Source organism: Dictyostelium discoideum (genome assembly GCF_000004695.1).
Source record: "Dictyostelium discoideum AX4 chromosome 3 chromosome, whole genome shotgun sequence".
Lineage (NCBI taxonomy): Eukaryota > Evosea > Eumycetozoa > Dictyosteliales > Dictyosteliaceae > Dictyostelium > Dictyostelium discoideum.
In genome coordinates, this window is record NC_007089.4 from 1,945,880 (window position 1) to 1,957,080 (window position 11,201).

An 11,201-nucleotide genomic window follows, 5' to 3' on the forward strand; every position below is an offset into this window, starting at 1 on the left:
ACTAATTTTTTCATTTTCCCCTCTTATTTAACACATATATATACATATATATATATATTTATTTTTTCTTTTTTTTTTTCTTTTTTTTTACAAAAAAAAAAAACAATATGGCAAGAACAAAAAAATATATAAATAGAACTATCCCAAAAAATAACAAACAAAATGATAATATAGACAATAATAATAATAGTAATAATAATAATAATGATAATAATAATAATAATAATAATAACAATCATGAAATAATATATATAAATGACGATGATAACGATGACGATGAAATTGTTGAGCTACCTCAAAAACGAAAATCATCACCAATAAAAAAAACACCAAACACCAGAAATAAACAATTACCTCAATCACCTGAATCACCACTATCACCACAATCACCACAATCACCACAATCACCACAATCACCACTATCACCACAATCACCAGAATTATCAGAATTACCTCTATCACCTCAATCACCAGAATTACCTCAGTCACCAATGTCAAAACAAATTAGAAATTCAATAAATAAAAATTTAGATATTTCTCAAAAATCATCTGAAAATCATTTAAAAAGTATTGAAAGTATAATTAAATTAATAAATTTACAAAAGGAGAATGTAAAGACATTGAAATCAATCTATGATTATTTAATTGATCAAATTAAGAAAGCATTAATACCATCAACAAAGGTTGGATCATTACATATTGAAAACTTTTTTAGATTCATTACAAAGTTTTCTTTAGAACATCATAAACTTCAAAAACAGAAATTAGGTGATCAAGTTATAGATTCAATAAACATCACCACCACCACCACCAATCACCATAATCAAAAACCTATAACAATTTTATATAAAAGCTTTTTATTTATTTTAATTGAAAATTTATTACAATTTTCATCAAGTAACGAAAGTTCAATCAGATTTAGGTCTTTACAATTATTAAATATTTTAATAAATCATAAAGAAACAATTCAATTTTTAAAGTATGTATTTTATATTGTTTTTGTTGTTTTTTTTTTAAAAATTTACTAATATACAAATAATTAAATATTATTTTTAATATATTATAAAAGATTAGAAACTTTAAAAGAGATTATAGAAAAATTAAAACATAAAATATATGAAAAATCATCATTAATTAGATGTTGTGTAGTAGAATCATTATTAAAAATTTCAAATTCAAATGTTGTTTTAACTAAAGATGAGAATGATTCAATTATAGAATTTATAATTAAACATTTAGAAAAGGAGGAATCAGCTGAAGTTAGAAAAATAATTATTTCAAGATTATTAAAAAACTATAAAGATGACGTGAATAATGAAGATAAAGAGAATTTAAATAATAACAACAGTAGTAGTAATAATAATAATAATAATAATAATTATAATAAAATATTATCAATTTTAGTTGATAGACTTAGAGATAAAAGTGAAACAATTAGAAAATTATCACTTCATTTAATATTTAGTATAAATCCATCAAAATTCTCAAATAAAGATTTGGAATCTATATTTTTGAATGGTATCGATAATAGGGATCCATATATTAAATCAGAATTTTCAAAACTATTTTATGGAATTTGGTTTATTAAATATCTTTCAAAAGACTTTGAAAAGTTAATATCATTTTTAAATTGTATAAATAATAATAATAATAATAATAGTAATAAAAATAAGTATGGTATTGGTAATAGAAGTGGTAGTGATTGTTTTAGTATTAGTGGTGATATTAGAGATGAATATAGTTCTTCAAAGAATAGAGAATTGTTTATTCAAAAAGTTTTAAATATATTATTTAGTAATGGTCATGAACCAAATGATATTAATGAATTCAAGAATATCATTGTATTAAAGAAACCAATGAATGATCAATTTGCATTATTATATAGAATTTATTTTCAATATTTATCAGATAAAGGTGAAGATTTTCTTCAAGATTTATTACCAACTCCATTTCAATTATTAAATTATTTGAAATTGGTATCAAACAGTGAAAGAGTCATAGATGATAATGATAATAATGATAATAATAATAATAATAATAATAATAATAATAATAATAATAATAATAATAATAATAATAATAATAATAATAATAATAATAATAATAATAATAATAATAATAATAATAATAATAATAATAATAATGATAATGATAATGATAGTAATAGTATTATAAGTAGTAGTGGTAGTAGTAGTAAAGTTAATAGTATTATTGAAAATAAAAATCAATATAAAGAATCATTTAAATTAGAGGAGCAACAATATATTTTTGAACAATTGATTTTAATACTTTCAAAATATTCATCAGATATTAAAGTAGCATTATTTAAGTCTCATAAAATTGAAGACTATTTTCAAGAAATTATTCAATCCATGGATTATTCAATACCAATAAAATTGAATTTAATTTTTTTAATTAAAGAAAGTTTAAATTCAAAATATTATTATAGAATAATGTTAGATTGTATTTCAAAAATTAAACATCCAATTGATAATGAATTAAAGAAAGAAGAAGAAAAACAACAACAACAGGATAATATATTAAAAAAACAAAGAGAGTTACATTCTTTATCAATTATTTCAAATCTTTTAGAAACTACAAATAAAAATAGTAAAGATCCTGACATTTATGGTTTATTAGATTATATAATGGAGTCATTGAAAAGCGAAGATTTAGAGGTGAAAGAAAAGGGATACCGTTGTTTTGGTTATTATTGCCTATTAGAGAATGATGAAAGAATCTATGAAAAGATTATATTCAATGCACTAAAAACTGAAAATGATACTATTAAATCAATCGTTTTAGCATTTTGTTTCGATTTAGTTTCTTCAAATTATGAATTCTTAGATATTGATGGTAGTAATCCAAAAGGTGTAAGTTTCTCTGAACGTTTCTCAAGATTTCTTATTAAAACCAGTGATGAATTAATTAAATATGATTTAGATAATCAATTATTTAAATTCATTTTCATTCAAGGTATTTCAAAACTTTACTATTATGGTATTATAAATAGTAGTCAAGTATGTATTGTTATTATTATTATTATTATTATTATTATTATTATTATTATTATTATATTAAAATTAAATCAATTAAATTAATTATTATTTTTTTTTATAGGTTTTTAATCATTTAACAATTTTTTATTTTAAAAATAATCAAATTTCAAATGATTCATACCAAGTTTTATCAATATTCTTTCAAAAATATCCAATCAAATCTAGAGATAAAATGAATATTTTTATTAGATCATTTGAACCAACTTTTAGTCATTACCTATTTGAGAATAATTTAGTAGATAAAAAAAAATTAGAGTCAATTATTAAGTTTTATTTGGTTTTATTAATGCCAAATCAAGAAGCACTTGGTTCTTTCTTAAATCAATTGTTTTTACAATTTTTAAAAGTTTCTTTAATTTATTTTAAAAGTTTGTATTTTCTTTTCTTTTTTTTTTTTTATTTATTTTTTTTTTTTTTTTTTCAAATACTAATTTAAAAATAATTAATAATAATTAATAATTATTTAGTTTACAAGGTTATTAATAGTTTAATATCATTTATTCCATTATTTCATATTTCAAAGAATGATTTTGAATCAATTAAAATAATGAAGGTTTTAATTGATTTATTGGAAGAGTATGAAATGAATAAACAATCAATTAAAATCGTAGAGGAACTAAGGTATAACATTGATGAAATCATTCGTAATATGGAAGATTATGATGATTTATCTCAAAATAATATTGAAGATATTAAAATTGAAATTCAAACAGAAGCTGATGAGAGACAAAATGTTGACGCTTTATCTTCAGAAGGTAATCATGATGATGCTAGTTCAACTGATGATTCAGATGATCAAATGTTTTTATTAGATTATAACAATGAAAATGAAGATGAAGAACAAGAAATGGAGATCGATAATATTGTTCAACAACAACTAAATCAGCAAAAATTAATTGAAAAATTAGTTCAAAGTGTAGAAAAAGAAAAAGAAAAAGAAAAAGAAAAAGAAAAAGAAAAAGAAAAAGAAAAAGAAAAAGAAAAAGAAAAAGAAAAAGAAAAAGAAAAAGAAAAGGAGAAAGAAAAAGATAAAAGAAAAGAAATAATAAAAGAAAATGAAAAAGAGAAATTTGATGAAAAAGAAAATGAATTAAATTCTCCTTCATTCTCACTTAAATCTTTCAATTCTATGTCCAATACTATAGATTCAGAGGCAAATTTGGAAAGTTTGGAAGAAGACCAAAATAATGTTAAAGAATCAAAACCAACTACACAAGATAATAAAAAATCTGCTTGTACTATAATGTAAATAGTAAGAAAATAAATAAAATCTTTAGGATAATTTTATTTTAAGAATTAATTTTTTTTTTTTTTTTTTTTTTTTTTTTTTTTTTTTTTTTTGATTTCAAGAAGTAATTTGATTATAAACAGTCAAATTACTTCTTGAAATCAAAAAAAAAAAACAATTGTAATTATAACCCATTACAATTTTTTTTTTTGTTTTTCTTTTTTTTTATTTTATTTTATTTATAGTTTTTTTCAATTTAAAACATTTTTAATACTATGTTTTTCTTTTGATAATTTTTCTTTTTTTTTTTTTTTATAAATTTGTAAACCACAAGCATTACATAAATAAACGGTTTTATCACCATCTTTTCCTTTTCTCCAGTAAGGAGTTTCTTGGGTCTTGCATATACTACATCCACCTGGTCGTGGTTTGGCCATAGGCTTTAGTTTTTTAGAAGGAACCCTTTCTGAAGAAGAAGAAGATGTCGAAGAACTAGAAGAAGAATCTGAATCACTACTAGTTTCTTCTTCATCATCCCCTTCTTCAAAATTTTCATTTCCAAAAAGATTTAAATGTTCAATTAATACAGATGGAGAAAGTGTTTGCTTTAAATTTGAATTTGGTGTTATAACATTATTGTTTGGAGATGAAGTTGTAGTGGTTGTTGTGGTTGTTGTAGTTGTTGTAGTTGTATTTGTACTTGTGTTTTGAAGATTTCCAAAAGTATTTGTTGGTTGCACTCCATCAAGTTCTTTTAATTTATTAATATTATCTTCTAATAGATTCGTTAATTCTTGAGGTTTTATTAATGATTGTAAACTATTTTCTATATCATTCAGAATCTGGTTTAACAAAAAAAAAAAAAAAAAAAAAAAAAAAAAAAAAAAAAAATTAGTATTTGTTTAAAATAAATTATAATTGTTTTGGAATTTGGAGAAAAAAAAAAATTACAGTTTTGTATAATAAATTTCTGTTAGTTTTATATTCACTATTATTATTTTTATTATTATTATTATTATTATTATTATTATTATTATTATTATTATTAATATTATTATTATTATTATGAGCCATTTTCCAAAGATTAATTAAAAAAACAAAATGAAAATTTTATTTTATTTTTTTGAACAAACAGTGTTGATCAATTTAATACCAAGAATTATAATTACTTGGAATAATTAAAATTTTAAGAATAACATTTGATTTTTTTTTTTTTTTTTTTTTTTTTTTTAATTTTTTTTTTTTTTTTTTTTTTTTTAATATTGATTTAATTTTTGATTGGTCTACAAAAATTTTTCTTTGAAAAAAAAATTAATAAAAAAAAAATTATTTAAAAAAAAAAAAAAAAAAAATTAAAATTACAATTGTTAAAGATATTTAAAAAATTAAGTTTCCAACTAATTCATACCTCCACATATTTAATTTTTTTTTAAAACAGACCCAAAAATAAATTTTTTTTTTTTTTTTTTTTTTTTCATTTTTTTTTTTTTTTTTTTTTTTTTTTTTTTTTTTTTCAATTTTATTCACCAATTTCGTTTGAAATGCATTAAAATATCTTTTTATATATATATATTTATATATAAAAATATTAAAAAATAGTAATACTAATAATAATCAAAAATAAAAAAATAAAATAAAAAATGAATAATACAATCAAAAGTATTAAAATTTTTAATGTTGAAGATTTAAATGGAAAAAAAACAGAATTAGTATGGGTGAATGGACAATTGGTGGAAAGTTCATCAAAGTCAACTTTATTAAAACTCATATCTGATAAAAAAAGATTTTCAAATAGTCAAAGCTATGAAGAAATCCTTTCAAAATCAAAAATTATCTTTAAAGAATATGTTAAAAAAATGACAGATAATGGAAAAATTAAATTAAAAAATTTCAAATATGAAAATTGTAATTGCCAAATTTGTTTAAATGAACCACCTATAATTATTAAAGATAAAGATCCTCCAAAAAGTGCATCAACTTGGATAGATTATATAAGAATGTATGATTTTTTCAAAATCAATAAAACAATTTTTTAATAAATAAATATATATTGCTACTAATATTTCCCTCTCTCTCTCCCAGATCAATGTTTTGTTTAAATAAACAACAAAAATTAAAGATTGATCAAAAAGAACAACAATGTAGAAATAAAATAAAAGTAAATGAAAATGGTAATAATAATAATAATAATAATAATAATAATAATAATAATAATAATAATAATAATAATAGTAATGGTAATATAGGTGGATATATTGAAAATGGTAAAGAATATTTTATCAATACAAGAGATTTATATGAATATATGGAAGCACATAAAGGATTATTAGAAATAACTCAATCATTTCAAACTTTTCAACCAAGGGATATTAGATTAGCTCTTTGTCAATGTTTAAGTTATAATTCAAATATATTTAAAAGTGGTAAAGATTATTTAGGTGTTGGATTTTGGACTTTACATGATGTAGATGATGATCCTTGGTACGATATTGATATACCAGATGATATACCCACTCAACGTTTAGTAAATGGTAAATTAATGCCAATTTGTTTAGCTCAAACTCCAAAAGGTTATTGTCAAAAAGTTGGTACTTGTCCACATCATCAAAAATGGAATAAATCAATGGCTGAATCTGATAGTGAATCTGAAGATAATCATGAAAATAAAATAATTTTAAAAGGTAAAAATATAAAGAAAAATAAAGAACATGAACATGAAATAGAGGAAACAGAAGAACAAGATGAAGGAGAAGAAGCAGAAGAACAAGATGAAGGAGAAGAAGAGGGAGAAGAAGAGGAAGAAGAAGGAGAAGAAGAGGAAGGGGAAGAAGAGGGAGAAGAAGAGGGAGAAGAAGGAGAAGAATTTTCACAACTAACAATTATAGAACAAGAAGATGAAGAAGAGTATGAAGAAGTAGGAGAAGAGGAAGAAGAGGTAGAAAATGATGAACAAGAAGAAAATGAAGGAGAGGGAAACAAAGAATATGTAGATAGTGATTATGGTGATGAAAATGTTCAAACATACAACCAAGATGAAGAGTGCGAATACGAAAATGATAATGATGACGAACAGTATGAAAAAGAACATTATTATAACGATGATGGCGATGATGATGAAGAATATGAATATTTAGATGATTATGATGATGATGATGATGATGATAAAAATGATGATGATAAAAATGATGATGATGATGATGATGATGAAGTAGTTGATTGTTATAGTAATAGAAATTATGATAGGGAAGAAATAGGTTTTGATATGTATTCATTAGGTGGAAAATGTAAAAATTTAGAACCAACTAAAATAGAGAAAGAAATAATGCACTCTTTCTCATTTGCACCAATTTTAAAAAAAGTTTTGGAAGAATATACAAATGAAACTCAAAAAGAGATACCAACGGAATTACATTTATTACCAAGAGAATACACAAGATTTATGATTTTAAAATTCATAGATAACGATATGAAAGTTAAAGATATAACACTTGTTAGTTTACAATCACCAACTTTAATAACAAAATTTTGGTATCATCATCTATCCTTCACTCAAATGTATAATCAATTTTGTAAATTACTAAAAACTAAAATTTATAGTTATCCCAATATCTATAATGATCCATTACCAATTCAAAGGAAAAGGTATCTTAGAACTTTGAAACTTTATAGACACTATTTCATCTCTAATAAATATAATAATAATGACTCTGTTTTTACATTCACTAAAAAATTAAAAAAAAACTCAATCCCAATTAATAATCTTGTTTCTCATCAAAATTTACCATCAATTATATGGCCATTAGATTTATTCACACCTTAAATAAATAAATAAATAAATAAAAAATATAAATTATTAATAAAAAAAAACAATTGTATTATTATCATTATTTATTAATCTGAAAAGTGGAGAAATAAAAATAAAAATAAAAATAAAAATAAAATTAAATAAAATTAAAAAAATAAATGTATTTTTACATTCTATTTTTAAACTTTACACACACCCCTTTAACTTTTTTTTTTTTTTTTTCTCACATATTATTTTTAAATGTTAACCTATTTTTGTTTCACCCTTTTTTTTTGTCATTTGTTTTATTATTCTTTTTTTTTTTTTAATTTCAAACTGTTGTGAATGCAACATTATTTTATTTTTTTTAACACTATTAGCTCCAAAATGCCATAAATCATCACACTTCAACAATTATTTTCGTACATGTCATTTCCAAAAATGACTAAAGTGAGAAATTCAACCACTCTCATTACAATTATTATAATTTTTTTTTTTTTTTTTATAATAATAAGATTTAATTTCGATTTAAATTTAATTTCACAAGCAATAAAAAAAAAAGAATAAAAATAAATTTTATAAACAAAAAAAATAAAAAAAAAAAAAGTATAAAAAAAAATTATTTCAAACATTAATTATTAAAAAGATAAAATAAAAAAAAAAAAGTTAAGACCAACAACTTTTTTTTCTTTATTTTTTTTTTTTATTTTAAAAATTAATTTTTCCTATCTTATTATTAAAAAAAAACTCTGTTTAATTAAAAATGGCAAGAACGGATAATGTTCAATTACCTTTGGAAAATACAAGTATTGAATTTGAAGAAGAGATTATTGATTCCCAAAATGACATATCACAACAAAAAAATTATCAAGATTTTTTAAAAAATATTCCAACTGATTTAAATGAAAGAAAAGAGTATATTTCATCTTTGAAGAAATTAATCAAACTTGAAAAAAGAAATCATCAACAAATTCAGGGTGAGCAACCAAATCAACAAGAAGGTCTCAATAGTGATCGTCCACCACCAAACCATCATGGTGACCATCACCATTCTCTACCTCCTCCAAATCATCATGGTGACCATCATCACCATTCTCAACCCCCACCAAATCATCATGGTGATCATCATCACCATTCTCCACCTCCACCACACCATCATGGTGGTCATCACCATTGTCCACCACCACATCATGGTGGCCATCACCATTGTCCACCCCCTCCACCACACCATCATGGAGGCCATCATCACCATTGTCCACCCCCACCACACCATCATGGAGGTCATCATCACCATTGTCCACCACCTCCACCACCACACCATCATAGTCATCATCACCATTGTCCACCACCTCCACCACCACATCATCATGGAGGCCATCATCACCATACTCCACCACATCCTCCACCACATCACCATGGAGGCCATCACCACCATTGTCCACCATCGCCACACCATCATGGAGGCCATCATCACCATAGTCCACCACCTCCACCACCACATCACCATGGGGGCCATCATCACCATTGTCCACCTCCACCACATGATGGCAATGAATATCTACCACAATCTCAAACTAATATTGAACAATGTATCTGTCGTTTAAATAGAAAGAAAGAATTATTAATTGCAAAGATTCAATCTATTGATTCAATAATTTACAATTTGGAATGTTTAAACAAACAAAATTACCAAAACAATTATTTACCATCAATTCAACTACAACCAACCCAACAACCACAACAACCACAACAAACATCAATTAAACCACAACAAATGTGTCAACAATTTTTTATTCCCCAAACTCCAAATTTCCCCCAAATGAACAATTCTGCACCACTAATGTATGTCTCTCAAATTCCAGTCCAACAATCATTCAACAATAATTAAATGTACACAATAATCTTAAATAAAATTATTATTTTTATTCTTTACATTTAAATAAAAAAAAGTGATTTGTGTAAATTCTTTTTTTTTTAAAAAAAATAATTTAATTCAATCACAGACTGTGTAAATTGTTTGACATTGTTTTAAAACATTAACTGTCTCTTCTCCACATTTTTTCATTGAACATGAATTTTCACCAAAGTAAGGGTAATCATAAAATTCATTTGAAAAACTACATTTATTTGAAATGATACAAATATCTCTAACTCTTTCAGCATATTTACATTCATTAGTGTTTTTCTTTTTTGGATGACAAGTATTTGTTACACCATTACAAATTCCATAATCACCACATCCATCTTCTGTACAATTTGTTGTGTTTGGAATTTCAATTTCAATACATTTTTTAAACTCTTGATAACTTTCATCTTCATTAAAAAATTCATTAAATGTTTGACACTATTTTAATGTTATTATAAATGAGTATTTAAATTAATATTTTTAATTTTAATTTTTTTTTTTTTTTTTTTTTTTTTTTTTTTTTTTTTTTTTTTTTTTACTTACACCTAATCCTAAATCACATTCATTATTAGTACTACAAGAATCATTTATTTTTTTTGAATATCTTGAAAGACAAATTCCATCTTTTGAACAAACACCACCAATAAAGCAATCGGAATCATATGAACAATTTCCTCCTAATGATGATAATTGTGTACATGATGAACTACAATTAGTAATATCGTCTTCACAATTGTTAAGATTACATGCTTGTGTTCCTGGACATGTGAAATAACCTAAACAATTAATTTTATCATATTGTAAAGTTTCATTAAACCAAAATGTGCATTTTGAATTTATACACTTAAGATTAAATTGACCCATTCCAAAACAATCAAAATCCGAATCACAATCTTCACCAAGTCCAGCATAATTTGCAGCCTTACAAGTATATGGAGAACCTACTTCAAAATCCAATGGAAGACATTCAAGACCAATTTCACATGGACCCAAGTATTTCTCTTTACACTTTTCCCCAAGTTTTAATTTTGGTTTACAAACATACTCTGATTGTTCATTATCATCATCAATTGGTAAACATGCTAAACCATAACCACATGAAATATCAATGCCATAAGATTGTACACATGGATGGCCTAATGAAAAACATTTGCTCTCATTAAAGCAATGTGAAGAATTTATTAATGAAACTATTACAAATATTAATGATAATATTAATTTCAT

The 11,201-nt window shown here is 23.0% G+C and overlaps 6 protein-coding genes across 6 annotated transcripts; 4 read left to right on the forward strand and 2 right to left on the reverse strand.

Annotated features, from left to right (window-relative positions):
* Window positions 1–107: 107 nt before the first annotated feature.
* Window positions 108–4,308, forward strand: DDB_G0279329 (hypothetical protein; the record flags this gene model as incomplete). Its single annotated transcript, XM_636704.1, has 4 exons — window positions 108–979; window positions 1,070–3,020; window positions 3,121–3,427; window positions 3,527–4,308. 4 exons carry the CDS (start codon window positions 108–110, stop codon window positions 4,306–4,308), a joined length of 3,912 nt encoding a protein of 1,303 aa, XP_641796.1.
* Window positions 4,309–4,538: 230 nt separating this feature from the next.
* gtaR (GATA zinc finger domain-containing protein 18) lies at window positions 4,539–5,361 on the reverse strand (the record flags this gene model as incomplete). Its single annotated transcript, XM_636705.1, has 2 exons — window positions 4,539–5,129; window positions 5,239–5,361. The coding sequence occupies 2 exons, from the start codon at window positions 5,359–5,361 to the stop codon at window positions 4,539–4,541; spliced, it is 714 nt and encodes a 237-aa protein (XP_641797.1).
* A 566-nt stretch (window positions 5,362–5,927) lies between these two features.
* Window positions 5,928–6,323, forward strand: DDB_G0279333 (hypothetical protein; the record flags this gene model as incomplete). Its single annotated transcript, XM_636706.1, has 1 exon — window positions 5,928–6,323. The coding sequence occupies one exon, from the start codon at window positions 5,928–5,930 to the stop codon at window positions 6,321–6,323; it is 396 nt and encodes a 131-aa protein (XP_641798.1).
* A 50-nt stretch (window positions 6,324–6,373) lies between these two features.
* Window positions 6,374–8,107, forward strand: DDB_G0279335 (hypothetical protein; the record flags this gene model as incomplete). Its single annotated transcript, XM_636707.1, has 1 exon — window positions 6,374–8,107. The coding sequence occupies one exon, from the start codon at window positions 6,374–6,376 to the stop codon at window positions 8,105–8,107; it is 1,734 nt and encodes a 577-aa protein (XP_641799.1).
* Window positions 8,108–8,834: 727 nt separating this feature from the next.
* Window positions 8,835–9,959, forward strand: DDB_G0279337 (hypothetical protein; the record flags this gene model as incomplete). Its single annotated transcript, XM_636708.1, has 1 exon — window positions 8,835–9,959. One exon carries the CDS (start codon window positions 8,835–8,837, stop codon window positions 9,957–9,959), a length of 1,125 nt encoding a protein of 374 aa, XP_641800.1.
* A 47-nt stretch (window positions 9,960–10,006) lies between these two features.
* On the reverse strand, window positions 10,007–11,201 carry DDB_G0279339 (hypothetical protein; the record flags this gene model as incomplete). The annotated part of the gene is made up of 3 exons (XM_636709.1): window positions 10,007–10,036; window positions 10,077–10,415; window positions 10,521–11,201. The coding sequence occupies 3 exons, from the start codon at window positions 11,199–11,201 to the stop codon at window positions 10,007–10,009; spliced, it is 1,050 nt and encodes a 349-aa protein (XP_641801.1).